General features: G+C 33.7%; 1 protein-coding gene across 1 annotated transcript; it reads left to right on the forward strand.

Annotated features, from left to right (window-relative positions):
- The first annotated feature begins 9399 nt into the window (after positions 1 to 9399).
- On the forward strand, positions 9400 to 10519 carry LOC133701921 (ESCRT-related protein CHMP1B-like). The gene is made up of 2 exons (XM_062126120.1): positions 9400 to 9829; positions 10029 to 10519. The coding sequence occupies exons 1-2, from the start codon at positions 9505 to 9507 to the stop codon at positions 10313 to 10315; spliced, it is 612 nt and encodes a 203-aa protein (XP_061982104.1). The 5' UTR covers positions 9400 to 9504; the 3' UTR covers positions 10316 to 10519.
- The last annotated feature ends 10714 nt before the right edge of the window (positions 10520 to 21233 follow it).

Genomic DNA, 21233 nt, shown 5'->3' on the forward strand with positions numbered 1-21233 from the left:
TCAGAATGCTTAAATCTCTCTCTTAGTTAAGTTTTGAGGAACAATTTGAAGCTATATGACGCTACACCTTCTAGTTACATCAATATTGCAAATCTTCCGGTATCATTTCCAGCTACTCGTTCATTTTGTTCTATAGAAACCTTACTGTACTGAGATAATTCATCAGAGTTGAGGGATTGTGCTAATCTCGGTGGAATGGATGCACACATGCATCTGAACTGGCCATGTTTGTTTTAAAAGCCCCAAAACTTTTGTTGGCAAGTCTAATGGTGGTTCTAAAGCGCTTGGAGCAGCAACCTTTCTTGCGAAGAGAAAGCAGACGGTGCTTGGCTGCTTGTTACACAGGCATGATTGTCCTTCAAACATCCTCTCGAAGAATTCATCTGTGATATAGGACTGAGCACTTCCCCCCGACCAGTTCTCCAAGAGACGTGGAAGTTGGAGGCTCGGCATTGTAGAGAAGTGGTGCCCATGCACATATCTTCTCAATTAGATGACATCTTCACCAAAACTCTTGGCAGGGAGGCATTCTGTCATATCCTAGACAAGATGAGGTTTATCTAATCTACATGCTCCATCTAGATGGGGGGGAGTAATGAGATTTCTAGAATAGCTATCTCCCTTAAATCATCCTGTAAATCATTGATTGTATTCTCTCCTCTTTTACCTCTGATACGGGGATTATATTGTAGATAGCTGTTATATGAAATGAAAATTAAGCCTTTTGGCAAGCACTTAGATTTATTAGATCCTACGGCTACTTCAACAAATATGCAGAAATTCTTGCCTGGAGATTCTTGAACGTCACAATTCTTGTTCTCTTATTTAATTTGCTAAGAGATCAAGTGAGGAATCCCATTAATTAATCGTGGCATCCAAAGAATGATATTGACTTCGATACAAGTTGGAGAACGAAGAGAAACAATAGTAAGAACTAAAGTTTTGACGTCTCAAAATTTGATACTTACAGCAAGTGCCTATATGGTAGTGTGGTGAGGTATGATTGAAGTTATGTTATGCTATATTTACAGTTTTAAAAGTATATGGTTAATCAACATACATCATAGTTTAGTTTTATATAGGTCCCACTAAAAACTTTACCTTGAAATGTTGGTTATGAAAATGCTATAATTTATAGCATTTTTAAAATTATTTTGAAAATATTTAGTTAATTAATGCACATTGCTATGCTTCTAAAAATCAAGCGTACACATGCCCGTATCTTCTAGCATTTCACCCTAGATAATATGAAGGTTAACTTTACAAATTCACCAAAAATCACAAATGTTAAACCAAAAAGTTTAAATATTCTCATTTCATAAATGATCACTTAACAACATCAAGTTTTAAACATGATAAATATCACTAAAAAGAAAGTACTCAAAAAGATCTTATTACAAGTTCTAAAAAATATTAATAATGAATATCTAATCACAAGTCAAAAGATGTTCTTCATTAAACAAAAATTCTTAAGCATAACTAATAACTTAAACTGACAACGATCAACTTTATAACTCAATAGCACCTCTACTTTAATCCTCCACCTATCTAGGGAGGGAAAAGAAAAGGGCCAAGCTAACCACACTTTAGCAAGTAAATCTACACATACTAGCAGGCCAAGCACAAGTTTCACATACACACATATTACATTAACAATAATAAAACAAAAACTTAAAATAAAAAATATATTAATAATTCATAGTTCACAAAATATGCCATAAAACAAGTCATCAATACATGCTTTTACTTAACATCTAATTTCATAAATATAACCTTACTCTCAAATTAATATGACCTTACCAGGCCATTAATTGACTATTCCTGACCAACTATTATAACTAGTTGGCAAGGACCCTTGCTAATTATTATAACCCATTGGCTGGCTATTATAACTAGTTCTAATGTCAACAAATCCACTCACCAGTGATCATTACCTCAATTTTAGCCATCTGAAAACCAATATGCAACCATTTGAAAATTTATTTCAAAACACTTTCTTTCATAAATTAGGTTATAAAATATTTTTATAAAAATTCTATACATGCATTGACAAACATCGCATATAAGCAAATCAATTTGAGCATAACAAGTGTTTGATACTGTTTTAAAGAATGTAACATATATAATAGAGAAAAATACAAAATTAAAAAAAAAATATTTATTTTGTTTAAAAATAATAGTTTGTGAATTCATTTCCTTTGTTTAAACAACCAAAGTTCAAAATATTAGCTCAAACAACTTATTCACAAGCTTATAACTCGTTAAAATCCCTCTGACATTTGATTACAATAATTTGTCAGCTGAATATTTCCTAATAAGAAAACCATAACTCCTTCCAGAAAATTTAGAATTTCATTCTGCTTTTTGGGTTGTAAAATAGTATTAATTACATTTCCATCCATATATGATTCACCATGTGATTCCTTTTATAAAGTTTATAAAAGCCTTGAAATCATTCCTTGATGTTGTTGCTATATAGCTTACGCATCCTTTACTTTTTTTCACCTTAACTATCTCTACAAAAACTCATATTAATACATCATTTATGGTGTTAGAAACTAGATAAAATAATAATTTTTCCAAGTATAAAATTTGGGTAAAAAAATAAATCTATTCAATATAGCTTTTGGATCGACTAGAAGCTTGAGGCAAATACTTAAATTAAAAACTTTTCGCTTTTATACCTAATACTTTTAGACCATTAAATAATTATTAAGCACTCTTAATACATCTTACAATATTATAGAATCTATTATATTCATTATATTTGATCATTCATACAAATAAGATTTAACTTCTTGAACTTTATGCACCATTTATATAGCGAAAAAACCTTAATCTATCCAAAATCTTTCTACATAAAATAGATTCATATTTCTTACCTTGAAATTTTAAAAAAAAAATGGAACTTCAATCACTCTAGGTCAATCTGCTTTACTCCTCTTCTCTATACTTCTTGAAAAATAAGTGACTTTTAAGATTTGTTTTCTCTAAACTATCATGATAATTTTCCCAAGTATAAAATTTGGGTTAAAAAATAAATCTATTCAATATAGCTTTTGGATCGACTAGAAGTCTCTGTCAAATACTTAAATTAACAACTTTTCACTTTTATACCTAATACTTTCAGACCATTAAATAATTATTAAGAACTCTTAATACATCTTACAATATTATAGAATCTATTATATTCATTATATTTGATCATTCATACAAATAAGATTTAACTTCTTGAACTTTATGCACCATTTATATAGCGAAAAAACCTTAATCTATCCAAAATCTTTCTACATAAAATAGATTCATATTTCTTACCTTGAAATTTAAAAAAAAAATGGAACTTCAATCACTCTAGGTCAATCTGCTTTACTCCTCTTCTCTATACTTCTTGAAAAATAAGTGACTTTTAAGATTTGTTTTCTCTAAACTATCATGATAATTTTCCCAAGTATAAAATTTGGGTTAAAAAATAAATCTATTCAATATAGCTTTTGGATCGACTAGAAGTCTCTGTCAAATACTTAAATTAACAACTTTTCACTTTTATACCTAATACTTTCAGACCATTAAATAATTATTAAGAACTCTTAATACATCTTACAATATTATAGAATCTATTATATTCATTATATTTGATCATTCATACAAATAAGATTTAACTTCTTGAACTTTATGCACCTTTTATATAGCAAAAAAACCTTAATCTATCCAAAATCTTTCTACATAAAATAGATTCATATTTTTTACATTGAAATTTTTAAAAAAAAATGGAACTTCAATCACTCTAGGTCAATCTACTTTACTCCTCTTCTCTATACTTTTTGAAAAACAAATGACTTTTAAGATTTGTTTTCTATAAACTATCATGAAGTTTGTAAAACTAAGTTATATAAACTATATGGTTCCATCTTTTCTTTTATATAAATATAGGGCTACATGAGCCTTTTTTTTTTTTCTACTTAGTTCAAAATAAAATTATATATATATATATTTGGTCTTTATAATACTCTAGTTTAAAAATATTTGGGTTAGGGTATTACATTCTCCTCTTCCTATAAAAGTTTCATCCTCGAAACTTGACATACCTTCATTCTCAAATAGATAAGGATATTTTGCATGTATATCTTCCTCTTTCTCCTAAATTGCCTCTCATGATATATGGTTAGATCATTGCACCTTCAAAAATAGAATAATTTGATGCTTTAATATTTGGTCCTTCTGGTTTATAATCTGAATGAGTTATTCTTTACAAGTCAGATCTTCTTAAGCCCGCAACGGCTTGTATACCACAACATGACTTAGATAAGGAACATACTTCCATAAGAATACATGGAACATATTATGAACATTGAATTACTCCGGTGGTAAGGAAGTTCTATAAGCAACTTCACAAATCATCTTTAGGAACTCAAATGGTCCTATATAGCTCAACTTTCTTTGCTTATCAAACCTCATAAACACCCTTAATGGGAGATACCTTTATAAAAACATGATCATCATAATTAAACTACATCTCACTCTTTTTTTTTTAATTATTAGCCTTACTTTTTTGTTGATTCTGAGCTACCTTAAACTTATCCTTAATTAAATTTATTTTCTCCATAATAACTTACATAATTTTAGATCCTAACAACTTTTGCTCACCAATTTCATCCCAACACAAAAAAGACTTGTACCTTCTTCTATACAAAGCTTCAACAAGTGACATCCCTATACTTGTTTGGTAACTATTGTTATATATAAGCTTCATTAAGGTGTATAGTGATTCCAATCGCATTTGAGATCATTTACACTAGTTCTCAATAGATATTCCATAATATGATTATTCTCAGTTTGTTCATCAATTTGCTTGTTAAATACAATGCCAAATTTCAAATTTGTCTTATCTAACACAATATTAATAGAAAAACCATATAAAATAACAATTTTATTCACATACAACCGTGCCAAATCACAAAGTAGAGTAGTAAATTTGATAGGAAGAAAGTGAGTTGACTTAGTAAGTCTATCAATAATCACATATAAAGTGTCACTGCCTTTTTGTTTTTTTTTCTTTTTTTATCTTGAAAACTAGGGGTGAGCAAAAAAACCAAAAAATTGATTAAACTGATAAAATCAAAAAAAAAATAACTGAAAAAACCGAACCGTGAAAAAATAACCGATTAAACAGATTAGAATATTTAAAAAAACTGGCCGGTTAGGTTTCATAAGCCTGAAACTGAAAAACCGAACTGAAATTAATAACTGAGCCAAATCGGAAAAAACCGAGCCAAACCGAAAAAAACAGAGCCAATCGGTTGGGTTTTGGTTTTTGCCCTAAAATAACAGAACCAAAACCGGTCGATTTGAACCGGTTTCGGGTTTTTTTAAAAAAATCAGTTTGGTTATTTTTTAGGTAAAAACCGAACCGAACCGAAAATAATCACCCCTATTGGAAACCCTACCACAAAGTCAATTAAGATGTGCTCTCATTTTCATTCCAGAATCTCTAAATGTTGCAACAGTGTTACTAGTGTTTGATGCTCATACTTAACTTGTTGACAAACTAAACACGTTAAAACAAACTCACTAGTTTCTCTCGTCATGTTATTCCACAAAAATATTTTCTTCAAATCCTAATTTACTTACCACATAGATGAAAGATGAAACGAAAACCATGAGTTTCATTCAAAATCTGCCTCTTGAATTCTGCATAATTCAAAAAATATAATCAATTTTTGAACCACAAGGTACCATCATCACATATCATACACTCATTTTTTAACCCTTTCTTTATCTCTTTCCTAATTTTACAAAGTTCATGATCCTCAAGTTGCTTCACCTTTACCTTCTCTATTATTGATGATTGAATTATATTATATAAACTCTATGATTTTATCTTTTATATATATATATATATATATATATATATATATATATATATATATAATATTAAAATTTTGGTCTTTATAATACTCAAGCCCAAAACTATTTGGGCTAGTGTTTTAGGTTCTTTTATGCCCTCTTCAACTAATGGATAACACTGTTTATTTTTTGACAATTCATTTTGGTCCTCAAAGTTTTATTTTTGGTGATTTGATTTTAATTTAAGGCTAATTGCTTCTGATTTCTTAGTCAATGGTGGAATTAGAATAATAGAGACTGAAATAAAAAAGGCACCAAACATGGATGGCGTGCCAGAAGTTTCGGGAAATATACATTTTGGTCCTTTAACTTTAAAAATAATGCAAATATATGATTTTAGTGCTTCAATTTTTTTCAGATTCAATTTTGGTACAAAAGTTCATTTTTGTTATTTTTTAGTCTCTTATTGAGAGAGGTCGTCAAATTCCAGCAGTAAAAAAAGAAAAATATTGTTGACACCAAAACAGTCGATGTTTGTGTCAAATAGTTCCATTTGATGAGGGGAGTTCATATTAGGTGTTTTTCTTTAACCTTTAAAGTTCGTGAAAAAACATATTTGAGCTTGATTTGATTTTGGGTTGATTTTGATGTTTGAGAGGCTTTTTTGGTTTTTTAGGTCATTGATAGGTTTATCATAGTTTCTAAGGTGTTTTATAGCTGTTTTGGGTCAAAAATAGGTTGAAAAATAGGTTCTGAGATAAAATAAAAAAAAAACTTAAGCTCTAATTTTATAAATTTTAATAACATGTAAACCTGCAAACCAGGTCCACCAGCCAAACCTATGAACATGTCTATGGACTTTATAAAGTTTAATAACATGACTTTTCTCTAACACTATTTTTTACTATATGATAAAAAAATAGATGATAAAAAAGTCACGTTCAATTAAAAAAATATTCCACTAAACTCATAAATCAGGACAACTTAAGTTTGGTAAACCCGAAAGCCAAACTAACCCTATAGAGACAAAAGAAAAGGAAAACAAATATAAAGTTAAATTCTCAACCACCTCAATATTAAAAAATGAAATTGACGAAAACAAATTTGAAAAAAAATCATAACAAAAAAAAAAAAAAAAAAAAAGAAGCAAAACATTATGGATTACCAAGCTCAATTAAATAGAAAAAAAAAAGATACCACATTAAACTTGTAAACCAGGGCAACCTAGTTTACCCTAACAAACCTACAAATCATGCTAACCCTATAGAAAGACAAAATAAAATAAAATAAATTACAAAGCCAAATCCTAAATCACTCCAATATTAAAAGATGAAATTAACAAAAACAAACTTGAAAAAAAAATCATAACAAAAGTTCAATAAAAAAAACAAGAGAAAAAAAAGTAAAATATTATAGATTGTTATTATAATCCACAACGTAATAGATGCAGGTGAATAGTAGTTTCCCACACCTTTTAGTTTGGTGGCCTCGTAGGCCAAACCAAACGTTTTTCACAAAAATAAAAAAATTCAAGAGACAATTATGTTTTTGAAGAAGTGAGGGAAATTCTATAACGAGGTTAAATCTTGAATAATTTGATAATATAATTAAAAAAATAAGGTAACAACAAAAAAAATTATTTTTTTTTAAATATTGCCCTGGGAAAAACTGTGAAAAAGAAAATAAGACTAAGAAAATGTTAACCCTTTTAACTTTTTGAATCCTTGAAATAAGTCATCAAACCAAAAACACTATAAACTTGAATTGGAGGGTGAAATTAAAACTTTCATAAAAAGATGAAGAAAAAAAATAAAAAATCTAATGAAGAAGGATCAAGTTGAAAACATCAATACATTATAACAAAAAAAAAAATTGAACATGTAGAATTTCTCAACGTGTTTTTTTATATAAAAAAATTCTAAATTTAAATTGAAAACTTTATGCATGTATATAATTAAATAAATTAAGAACCATTACGTAAAGAATTTAAAAAATTCATTTAAATACAAAATTGTAAAAACTGAGAAAAAAATATAGATTAAAATATTTAATTTCGCAATACAAGTAATTTACTTGGTTGTATTTAATGAATTTTTTTATTAAAATTAATTTGTAATAGAAATCGACGCACACATAAAATTTATTAAATAAAATAAAAATAAAAAACATACTATGTAAGGTTTTACATATTAAAAATATTATAAAAAAATAAATATTTTTTTCCTAAAAATAAGTTTAATATATAAAAAATATATAAGAAAAATTACAAATGAATCATACTATATCTTCAAAAATTAAACACATCTAATATAATTAAAAAATAATAATTATTTAAAAAGGATAAATAAGCAAAAAAAACCATACAAACTAAAAAATTATTTTTAAAAAAGATTTAAATTTAAAAATAAATCAAAATTATATATATATATATATATATAATGAGTCCAAGCCAAATGCTTGACCCATTAATGAAAGGCTCGCTTATGGGCATTTGTTTTATTCTTTTATAAGTTAATGACGCGAATCAGTTTGGAAAGAAAAAATGACGCGTTGTCTTGAATCCCTAGATTTTTGCTACTGTGATGGCTGTGAAATTAGGGTGACTTGTTTTATTCTTTTAAAAATTCATTTTCAACCAAGAAAACTTAGAAAACATTATAGGAATCATGTTAAATCAATCTATAAACTCCAAAAGTACAAAAAACTACTTTAAAATTCAAAATCAACCCAAAATAAAAAAATCATCTCATGCTCACATCCATTTCTTGAAGCACTTTCAAGGTAAAAAAAAAAACCTAATTTGAGCTACCCTTATCATATGAAACCATTTGAGATAAAAATATATTATTTTGGTAGTTGAAATCGTCGCAACAATAATTTTTCTTCTCTAAATTGAAATCCAATTAGAGATAATTAAAGTTTGGTATCGAAATAATTGAAATGAAGTTTGGTATCGAAATTAATTTTTCTAGAATTAGAGGGACTGATCACCTTGTAGCTAAAAAAGATGGGAGATTCAAATGTACTTTTCAAATAAATTGAAAGTCACCACTTATTTTACTCGTGTTTTTCACTTAAGTCCTCTGACTTTTAAATCAATCCCCTCTAAAAAAACATGCAATTGAGTTCTAATTTAAGCTAAGAACAACTCAATTATGTAAAGAAAGAGTTTAAAGATCAAATTGAAAATTTTGAAAAAAAATTACTACTCTAATTCACATTAATTTATGAGAGGATAAATAGTGATTTCAGCTACAGTAAAAACCCTTAATACTTAATGATTTTTTTAGCTTTATACTTAATACTTAATGAATTCAATAATAATTTTTAGCTGGTTAGTTAAAATGATTTTTTTAGCTATTTTAACTGGATTTAATTAAAATGTAGGGCATGGATGCACATTGAAATTGAAAATGGAAGGGTGCAATTGTAAGACAGAAGAAGATTGTTTTGGGAAAATGTATTCTAGAAGGCAAGCAAATTGCAAACAAGGGCAGCGATTGACACGGTCACGCACGCGGACTCCCAAGGGTAACATGGGCATTTAAGAAAACCCCCGGCACTTTCCTTTCCCTTACAGGGGATGATAAAGAAGAAAGAGTTGATAAAATCCAATCGAATTGGAGTGGATTATTTGATATCGGTAGAGAGAAAAAAAAAATGGGAAACACAGAGAAGCTGTTGAATCAGATCATGGACTTGAAATTCACATCGAAATCGCTGCAAAGGCAGTCAAGGAAGTGCGAGAAGGAAGAGAAAGCGGAGAAATTGAAAGTGAAGAAGGCGATCGAGAAAGGAAACATGGACGGTGCTCGGATCTATGCTGAGAACGCCATTCGTAAGAGGACTGAACAGATGAATTACTTGAGGCTCTCCTCCAGGCTCGATGCCGTTGTCGCTAGGCTTGATACTCAGGCTAAGATGACCACCATTAACAAGTCCATGGGTTCTATTGTTAAGTCCCTCGAGTCGACTCTCGCTACTGGTAACTACTCGTATCTTTTCCTTAATTAAGAGATCATAATTTGTTATCATAATAGGGTTTTACTGATCAAACATCTTCTTTTCATTATTTATTTATTAGGTTAATAAAAGGGTTGGTTTTTTGTAGCTGTTTTTTTTTTAAAAAAAAATTGAAGATATCTGTGATCTGTGATGATGTTTTCTATCATTCGTCGATACAGGTAATTTGCAGAAGATGTCGGAGACAATGGATCAGTTTGAGAAGCAGTTTGTGAATATGGAGGTGCAGGCAGAGTTCATGGAGAGTTCTATGGCTGGGTCTACCTCCCTTTCCACACCTGAGGGTGAGGTCAACAGCTTGATGCAGCAGGTAGCTGATGACTATGGATTGGAGGTCTCTGTTGGGCTGCCACAGCCTGCTGCTCATGCAGTGGCAACCAGTTCGCAGGAGAAGGTGGGTGAGGATGATTTATCAAGGCGACTTGCAGAGCTTAAGGCCAAAGGGTAAATTATGTGTTAGGATCTGATGATCTCATGCGAATGTTCTATATCGTTATACATCTATCTATATGGTGTTTTTACTGTGCCTCATTCCAAAAACATATCTTGTAAACTTGGCTTAATTGGGATGATAGTATTTGTTGACTCTTTTGTGTGTTGAATACGAATGGCCTATGCACTTGTTGAGTTGCATAACTTATTGACCAGCAAATACTTTCTATACCTAGAGTATGAGAAATGGTTTCAATCTTCAGATTACAAGTATGAGATGGTATGCTTTGTATGCATTTATGGCGAGATTGAATGTTGGAAGAACTTGGGTTTATTTTCAGGTTTCATAAAGCAGGATCTCCGTTTTTTTCCCCATAGTATGTTCATTGTAGTTGTGAATTATGGTCTTTGGCATGAACTAGGGCTCCGTGGCAGCTTGTCAAAGACCCATATATACTAATTCAAAGTTCAAATTACTGGGTGCCTTATATTTTTTTGGGTCATGTTGGAGAATACCCTGATATATTCGTTTGAACTGAGATATGAGATATCGTTGACTGTCTTCTTTTACTACCATGTTGAGTTTGGATCGAAAAAACTTGAATGATTTTCTACTGTAAACCTCGGCAGAACATAGTTCTTGTGTGCAGCTATGGGGAGGTGGAAATTTTATTTGCGGTTTCATGCTCGCAATCCGTCTTTGCTTGATTGTTCTCAATCGCTGGAGCAATGTCATCGTTACATTTCGTGGAATAATTCCAAAGGCAGGAACTTGATCTGAATACATGGATTCTAGGCCAAGCAGGCTTCCCAATTCTCACAAGGAACCAACTCATGTTGACCTAGTCCATACCTGGTGAATGACTGAAGAAATCTGTTGGGGCAAAGGTGCCAATTCCGAGGAATGAATGATCTTGATGACAGGATAAGTAGGGTATTAAGATTTCATGATGTGACCCAAATTTCGATATCCTTCAAGTTCATTACAGTGATTGAAATCTCTAACCTAGGATTCTCAACTTGGCCATTTTCAATAGTGAGTTTATAAATTATGTACTGTTGTTGGAGGGGCGGGCAGCAGCTGAATTTCTAAAGTAGCACGAATTAAATTCAACCAGAGACTCAGAGAAGGAAAGGATATATGCAAAATCCAACGTATATTCCTCTCGCGTTTGACTTGTTCTTACAAATCTTTGAAGAGTGTAATTAATTATACATTGCTAAAACTCTTCATTCATTGTCGGCTGCAGCTGCTCCATGAAAATTTCCATCACAATCACACACTCACATTCGCAGAGAGGATAGAATTTCCTCCCCAGTTGTGCAAAACCAAGAAATGAAATGCATTGAAAAACTCACCTATCAGAAAAGATTAAAATTATGATTACATAACTGAGTAACTGTGTCTCTCCTCCCACACTCTCCCATGTGTCTCTGCGTAAGAAGCTGCCCCTTCCCTAATACCCGATTCCTCAGTCAGACATCTTTGGTTTTTTCTTTTTCTGTCTTTCTTCCTCTCTGTTTTATCTTCAAATGAACCACCCGCATTGTCCTTTTGATACAAGCTCTTCTCGTTTTTGCCTTGTTTTGAGCAATAAAGAGAAACCCTCTTCAGGTTATAGCGTTATCAAGCCATAATTTAACAAAAAACTGAATCTTTTTACTGTTTCGTATCTCTCTCTGTATATTATCCTAAACATAGAGAGACCCATTTTCCCGTTTGAGTTAAATATAGAAACCCTTATTACTGTTTGAGCGATCTAACAAGAACTCATCTTCTTTTTTTTCTCTTTTCTTTTCTGATACATGGGAGCGTCTCTTGGGCCAATTCAGCAGTAAATCGCCTTTTGATTGATATAATCTTCACTTAATCACTTTAGGTAATGTATTAGTTGGTGCATTTTGCAATTGTGTGTGGTTGTGATATGTGCACAGCAGCGACAGGGACATGAGTAAGTCAAGTTTGTTTTAATTAGGCTGTTAGCAGATAATAAAGATTTTTTTTGAAATTGCTAATTACTCTCCTACTTTCCAGCATTATTGTTATTCATTCATGTATATAAAGCCTGGTAGCATTCAATAAAAGATATCAGAAATTATCCAAAGCCCTTGTTCTCTTCTTCTACTTCTTCCAAAATTTATACTCATAAGGTTGGCCTGGAAATGAATAGCTATGGAGAGGAAGAAGCACAAACTACTTTTGAAATATGTGTGGTGGTTTCTAGAAGGAATGTCAAGGAGGAGGATGAGACTTGTGATTGTGTTGAGTTTCTTGTGAAAAAGTTGAGGAATGTGGGGTTTATTGCCGAGAGAGTTCATGGCTTAACATATGTTTATCAAGGTTTGCTTCTTTTTTTCTTTTTCTAATTTTTTTTTGTGCTTGTCTCCTACATTTTTAATATCATTATACTAATTAATCAACTCACAAATGTGTGGTCTTGCAATTGAATGCTTTTTGTTTCTTGTTCTACATAATTATGTACTGCCCTAGGACTACTAGCAATTGCAAATCATTGGGATAAATATTGTTCTTTAACATATGTTAGGGGTTTGGGAGGTGGAGAAGGCTATATTATATTGGAGAAGTTTTACTACTTGGGCTATTTTGTGATTTCAAGATGTGCTCGTATCGATGTTGTAGTGCACATCAATATGATTGAAAAGTTGAGCATGACAACTCATTTAGAACTGCAAATGTGTTTCCCAGGCCCTTCATGAACTTGGCAATTGCATGTAGTTCTAATATTCGTGACATTTATGTTTGTCTTTTGGTTAAGTTAGCTTCACTCCTTGAGTCATGATGCTTTAGGCTTGTCTCTCTGTTACATGATTGTAATTAGATAAAGCCAATGTGCCGTTTAAAATATTGGATTCAGGATCTTTTCAACATTTTGTTTAAACGAAACCTGTTTATATTGATGATCTACCTACTTTAATTCATTTGACCGACCCGAGTAAATTGCAATATTGAATATTCATAAGTTGGAATTCTAAGCTAACTAATTTTCATTCAGCTGGCAGCACCTCTGGAGACACTGGGGAGAGCCGTGGCACAGTTGCAAATGAAGGAGCCAACTTAAATTGGTAATTATAGGATGCTCTTAAGTTGTTGATTTTTCTCCTTTTCTTTTTTTTCCTGATTCTATAATAAGAGGGCTTGTCTTACCATGCTTTCTCCTTTTTTCTTTAATGGAAAGGCATATAAGCAGTGGCGAATTGTAGTCTTATTTTTTACTTCATTTCCAGGAATGGATCTACAATTTGAATGGGAGGATGTTGAAGCATTCGTGAGACAGCCAGATGGCTCATTGTTCAGTTGGTTTGAGCGTTTCCAGTGCTACCAGCAATTATTACATGGGATTGTAAGATATTTTTGTATGTATAATTTGTTAGCTCTCTCTTTTACTATAAATTTAAATTCAGATTTATTTTCTGGCTGCAAAAATGCACACAATCACAACTCGGGATGACATTTTTGTATGATGAGACATGTTTTTTGTGTTTTTCTTACTGTTATGTACTTTTCTTTGCCCTTGAATCGCCATGCATCTCATTTAATTGAAAAAACATTCTGTATATGTTTTAAGCACACTTCCATTATGTAATAATTTGAAGGAACCAATAACTTCATCCCATCATCGTCCTTAATTTCACTAGGAAATATCCTTGCTAACATAGATAGCCCAAACCTCTGTTGTGCCCAGGTCTGCTCATATGTATATGCATGTGCGTACACATGCATGCATTTTGAACTTAGCATATATGATATCTCTGGTTACTGAAACTCAAACTAAAATTTTCAGGTAAACAAGGGCAAGCTAGTCTTAACTCTAGCATTAGATGGCAAAGTGTTAGTATGGGAAGTCGGGGAACCTTTACTAAAAATGTTGGAATCTGAAGGGATTGTTAAACAAGTTTTTCCTCTACATGGTATGCTAAATTTCATTTGTTACTAAATTACCTGCTTTGTGATGCTATATAAACTCTGAAGTTAGACAAATGCTGGCTTCTAGATGAAATTAAGAGAAAGAAACTCCTGAAAAGTTGGGTGCTGAACTGGCACAACTACACAAACCAGCCTATTGATGACATGTATTCATATTTTGGATTGAAGGTGAGTGCATGCAGCTAAGCCAATGTGTGGGTCATTGCAATTATGTCATTGAATTCTAACTAGGGAATTTCCTCTCGGTAGATTGCCATCTATTTTGCTTTCCTTCGGATATATACTCGATGGATGATCTTTCCAACTGTATTTGGACTTATTGTGCACTTGGTTGATTTTGGGTAAGTCTGTCTAGTTGCTGCCTTTTGGTATGCTTTGTAATTCATGTAACATGTTTTTAAAATAGGTGTTGAAGCATCTGGTGACATAAATTACTTCGGATGCATAATGATTTGCTTTTTCCAGATCACTGCAGTTACTAGTGCTACCTTTTTTCTTCATAAGCGTAATGCTAGGCTGTGTTGTTTTTCCAGTTCTGGAAGCGTAAGAACTCAGCTCTTTTAGTGAGGTATGTCTTTAATGTAATGCTATTGTCTATGGTCTGTTTTGTTGTAGTTTATACGTTCTCTTTGCTTCCTAATAAGATTATTTTTTAGCTTTGCTAGCCTCTTTATCATTATGCTCTTTAACCTCGTCTTCCCCTTCGGATTTTTGTTTTGTAGATGACAAATAAAGTTTCCAGTTAATGCCAACCAAAGATATAATTTTTTGCGCATGGAGTAGAGTTCCATACAATCTCCTCTAGAACTCATGAAGAATTTGGGAAGTGAAAAAATGAAAGAGAAAGAAGCGTACCAGATATATGAATGGTTTGGGCATCTCATGCAATTTAAAAATAATGTTATCATCATTTTGAGTATTATCTGCCTCGAGTTGTCATTTAAGTTGGCATACGCCCATCTTTATAAAGTTATCGAATCGAATCAAATATTGTGAGGTAAAATTCCAAACTAGTCCCAACCAATCATCACATGGTATGTTTTTATTATCTCAACCACATCCACAGGAGCATCAAAGTCCACACATCCCTTACACAGCTCGAACATAGGGTTGATTGTGGACAAGAGCATAATGTAGCTCCCTACCACCCTCAACTCCGTCTCTTGGGCAAGGAGTCTGGACGTGCATGCGCCAGCACCTTCAAGCTTCTCTCTCTTATAATAGCATGCATAGCAACGACTATCTGCTTAAGGTTCATCGTGACCGGATGGCATGCCTTGTGCCACAACACGTCCTGGATGAGGGCGGTATCCGTGTTGAACCACTCAATCATGTCTGTGCTCCTCCAGTAGGCCTTCTCTGTGACCGCATACACCTTTCGCAACTAGGTCACGGTAGCAAACAGGTAGTGGTAATTGGTCATTATCAGCAAGTAGCCCTGCATCGGTATCAGGCTGGTTGCATGCTTCACGATTATGCACATGATTGCATGCATCTGTTTAGTTAGGTCAAGAGTTGTGTCTAATACATTAGCAGACACTAAGTTCACTCTCTCATTCTCGGAGTAGGTTATGTCCTAGCCTCAGTTTGTTTAGCGGTCAGAAGTGGTGTTGTTCTCTCGTCAGCGATGAAGTCTTTGTCTTGAAGCTTCTAGAAGGTTGTGGAGATGGCTTTGGCAGTGCCCAGGCAAATGACAGCCTTGCGGGTCTAAACCTCATTGTGGCCCGGATGAGGGTTCGTAGTCAGGTGGGCAAGGTGGGACTTGATGTGGTCGTCAATAGAGAGCACATCGTCAACAAACAGTCTTTAGAAGGTTGTAGAGATGGCTCTAGCAGTGCTTAGGCAAATGGCAACCTTGCGGATCTAGGCCTCATTGTGGCCCGGACACCAATTGACGTCATGCTCTCTGTTGACGACCACATCAAGTCTCACCTTGCCCACCTGACCACAGACCCTCACCCGGGCCACAATGAGGCCTAGATTCACAAGGCTGCCATTTCCCTAGGCACTGCCAGAGCCGTCTCCACAACCTTCTAGAAGCTTCAAGACAAAGACTTTATCGCCGACGAGAGAACGACATCATTTTTTACCGCTAGAAGAATTGAGGCCAGGACATAACCTACTTCGAGAATGAGAGAGTGAACTTAGTGTCTGCTAATGTATTAGACACAACCCTTGGCCTAACCAACGAGATGCATGCAACCATATGTGTAATGGTGAAGCGTGCCACCGGCTTGATACCGATGCAGGCTACTCGCTGATAATGACCCATTACCACTAAACGTTTGCTACCGTGACCCAGTCGCGAAAGGTGTATGCGGTCACAGAGAAGGCCTATTGAAGGAGCACAGATGTGACTGAGTCGTTCAACACAGATATCGCCCTCATCCAGGACGTGTTGTGGCACAAGGCATGCCATCCAGTCACGATGAACCTCAAGCAGATAGTCGCTGCTATTATAAGAGAGAAAAGTTTGAAGCCGCAGGTGCATGTACGTCCAGACTCCTTGCCCAAGAGACGGAGCTGAGGGTGGTAGGGAGCTACATCACGCTCTTGTCCACAATCAACCATATGTTCGAGCTGTGTAAGGAACGTGTGGACTTTAGTGCTCTTGTGGATATGGTTGAGATAGTGAAAGCATACCATATGATCATTGGTTGGATTAGTTTGGAATGATTGTGAGGTGTCTCCTGGTTGAGCTAAATGATCAGATTCAATGTCCCAAAGTTGATATTCTCTCATGTTCTCCCCCTGAATATCAGATTTGGGAAAGTAGGATTGATGCTCGAAAAAAGTCACATCTATTAAAGTATAGACTTTTTTGGTGATGGGAGAATAACACTTGTAACTCTTTTGGTTTGGAGAGTACCCGAGAAAGATACATTTGATGGATTTAGGATCCAGTTCTCCACGATTGTATTGATTTATATGGACAAAAACTGAGCATCCAAATATCTTAGGGTCTAATGAAAAGATTATTTTAGTGTGTGGAAAGAATTTAAAGAGGTAGTGACAAGGAGTTTGGAATTTGAGGATTATAGAAGGCATTCTATTTATGAGATAAGCAACAGTAAGGACAACCTCTCCAAAAAAGTTATGGAACATTAGTAGAGAACATGAGGAATCAAGTTACTCCTAACATTTGTCTTTTTTTTTGTGCAACTCCGTTTTGTTATGGAGTGTCAGCATAGGAACTTATGTTAACAAGTACCAAGGACAGAGTTGAAATACTCTTTGGCATTATTGGTTTTTAAGAGTTGGATCTGGTTTGGAATTGTGTTTGTATCATGGAAATGAAGTTTTGAAAAATTTGACTAACTTTATATTTCTTTCATAAGGAATAACTAGGCCAATCTAGTGTAATCATCAACAAACGAGACAAACCAACAAGTTCTTGTTATATTTTTCACTTTTGAGAGGCCTCATACATCACGGTGAATCATGGCAAATGAATGGGATGGCTTATATGAGATGCTTGGATAGCTACTATGGGTATGTTTAAGAATTGATAGATTTCACAATTGAAAGACTTTGAATTTTTAGTGATAAATAAGGAAGGAAATAGTTTTTCAAGGTACATGAAATTTGGATGACCATGACAATAGTGCCATAACATAACATCACTTTTTTTATTGGCATGAGAATTTAAAGCTAATTGACCCTTAGATGGTATACAAATTGTATTATGAACTTGTTTTCTTTTAGAAGTATCATCTTTGAGGAGATAGAGTCTTGAACACATCTTAACATTGCCAATCTTTTTCCCTGAATCCAAATCCTGATATACACACAAGTTAGGAAAGAATTTAGCAACACAATTCAGATCACAAATCAATTTACTTAACATGGACATGACGTTCAACTGGGTCACCATTTTGCAGGTCGAGCCTCAACAAGGAGTGGAAGAGCATCCAGTTGCATGGCGAGATGTACACCCTATTCAAGTCAGTAGTAAGGGTCACATTCACGGTCCCTGATGGGTACTGATGTGGTAACTAAGCCATGATAAAGCTCTAGGATTTGTCAATGTTCAGAATCTAGCATCAATAAAAAATCTCTCCGTATGAAATCACATTGTATTTCAATTTTTCGGTTAGATTTTTTATTGGTGCTAGATTTTAAACAACCGCGAATCCTAAAGCTTTATCATTATTGAGTTACCACCTTAATACCCACCGAGAACCATAAATATGTCTCCGCCTGTTGACCCGAATAGGGTGTACGTCTTGCTTTGCAACTGGACGTTCTTTCTCTCCCTGTTGAGGTTCGACCTGCGAAACGATGACCCGTTGAACATCATATTCGTGTTCATAAAGGCGATCATAGCCATATCGTACCACTAGGTGCCCATACAAGACCTGGCACTAACTGGCATCATGCTCTTTGTTTGCAGCCACATCAAGTCCCACCAAACCGCGAACCCTCCTTCGGGCCACAATGAGACCCAGTTCCACAAAGACGTCAGAGCCATCTTCACAACCTTTTATAAGCTTTAAGATGGAGACTTCATCGCCGACGAGAGAATGACACCACTTCTGACTGCTAGAAGAACCGAGGTTGAGGACATAACCTACTCCGTGAATATGGGAGTGAACCTAGTGGTTGCCAATGTATGGTATGATACCAAACATAAGAGAATAACAACTTTAAGACATTGAATCTGATCATTTAGTTCAACCAGGGGACACCTCACAATCATTCCAAAATACAACTAATGATCATACTCATAAACATCCTAAATCAACTCCTTAAAACTCCATTCTTGAGCAAACTTAGCAAATCTAGAGTCATCCTCCTACAACTCCAATTCAATCCCCTATCTATAAACATCTTGAATCAACATAAAATCATGAGCTTCATGTTTATGGTAAGAGGAAAAGACCTAGAAAGGAGATAGAGCACCCAATACCTCTTGCTCTTGACCAAGACTTTGAACCGAATTCAAAATCTGCTCAAATACATTCAGGTTAGGAAATTTTTTATATTAAGAATATTGCATCTATTATTGATGATCCAAATATTCCAATTGCTCTAATAAAGGGTGTTAGATCATGCATAAGTCATCCCATCAACAGATTTGTTTCATATGGAAGGTTGTTGCCATCTTGTCATGTATTTGTTTCAGCTCTTGATAATGTATAGGTTCCTAATTTTATTCAGGATGCTCTCAGTGACTCATGATGGAGAAAGGCAATTAGTGAAGAAATTAGTGCATTGAAAAACAATAGCACTTGGGAAAGTTCTGAACTTCAACCTGGAAAGAAGCCAGTTGGTTGTAAGTGGATCTTTAGTGTCAAATATAAGGCTAACGAAAGTATTGAGAGGTTAAAAGTTCGTCTTGTCGCAAAAGAGTTTACTCAATCTTATGGGATAGACTATTAAGAAACATTTTCTCTAATGATCAAGCTTAACATTATTAAAGTTCTTATGTTCCTTGTAGCTAATCAAAATTAGTTGTTACATCAGCTAGATGTCAAGAATGTGTTCCTGAATGGTGATTTGAAAGAAGTATTCATGGAGATACTGTCGGGACTAGAAAAATCCTCCAACTACAACAAAGTGTGTAAGCTGAGAAAATCATTATACGAACTCAAGCAATCTTCTTGGGCATGGTTTAACAAGTTTACAAAGATAGTAGTTTGGTATGGATACTTCTAATGTCAAGTAGATCACACATTGTATGTAAAGTTCTCTCTGGAAAAGAAAATAGCAATATTAATTGTGTATGTTGATGACATCATTCTAACTGGTGACTATAAGGAGCTGATAAGATTGAAGAAACTTTTAGCCAAGGAATTTGAAACCAAAGACCTCAGCTACCTTAGATACTTTCTTGGCATAGACGTGGCACGATAAAAAGGATGTATATTTATCTCCTAACAAAAGTATGTTCTGGATCTACTAAAAAAACAGGTATGCTTGGATATAAACCTGCAGATACTCCAATAGATTCAGCCAAGAAGATAGGAGCTAGAATTGATAATGCACCGGTTAACATGAGGAGATATTATAGATCGGTAGGACAACTTATCTATCTCTCACACACTTGACCTGATATTGGTTTTTCTGTTAGTGGTGTGAGTTAGTTCATAAACAATCCAACAGAAGAGCATATGAAATTTGTGAAAACAATTTTAAGGTATCTCAAGATGACTCCTAATAGAGGAATGCTATACAAAAAGAGTGACAATAGAAATGTTGAAGTCTTTTCAAATGCAAACTAGGCAAGCGATCTACATCTGGGTACTGTTTTTATGTTTGGGGAAATCTCGTGACTTGGAGAAGCAAGAAATAACTTGTGGTCTTTAGAAACAGTGCAGAATCGAAGTTCAAAGCTCTAGCTCTTGGCATTTATGAAGGAATGTGAAAGCAAAGATTGCTTAGGGAGCTGGGAGTGGAATTGGTGAATCCTATCAAGATGTTCTGCGATAATCAAGCTAGTAAAAGTATCGCAAAGAACCACGTTCACCATGATAGAACAAAGCACATTGAGATAGATCAACATTTTATTTCAAAAAAGATCAAGAAGGAAATTGTTCATCTAGTTTATATAACCATGAAATCTCGCAATGCAAATATACTTACTAAAGCTTTTCCAAGAACTAACTTTGAAGAGTTGAGTCACAAGTCGTGTATGTACAACATCTACAACCCAGCTTGAGAAGGAGTATTGAAATCGTGCTCAAAGTTAGCTAGTAATTTTAGGGATTTATAAGATATTTTTATATGTTTTAATAAGGGGAATCTGATATTATATGACTAGATCTCAAGGTTTATTTTTTCCTAGTTTAGTGGAGGATTTTTTTTTCTTTAGTTTGATTGTTTTCTGATTTTATGGTTTGCATATTGCAATCATTTCCTATTTATTGTGTTGTACACTTCATTCCAAAATATGAGAAAATAAGATCAATTCTCTCTCAAATATTTTTTTCAAATTTGTCTCATAGTTTATGACTATGATCAATTTCCTTGCAACTAATAGCATCCA

The sequence above is a fragment of the Populus nigra genome, chromosome 8 (assembly GCF_951802175.1).
Source record: "Populus nigra chromosome 8, ddPopNigr1.1, whole genome shotgun sequence".
Lineage (NCBI taxonomy): Eukaryota > Viridiplantae > Streptophyta > Magnoliopsida > Malpighiales > Salicaceae > Populus > Populus nigra.

What these genes read in the sequence shown, in the direction of transcription:
- LOC133701921 (XM_062126120.1), top strand. Translation starts at nt 9,505, where the DNA reads ATGGGAAACACAGAGAAGCTGTTGAATCAGATCATGGACTTGAAATTC. An exon ending in CGAGTCGACTCTCGCTACTG is followed by an intron (nt 9,830 to 10,028) that starts GTAACTACTCGT and finishes TCGTCGATACAG; the next exon opens with GTAATTTGCAGAAGATGTCG.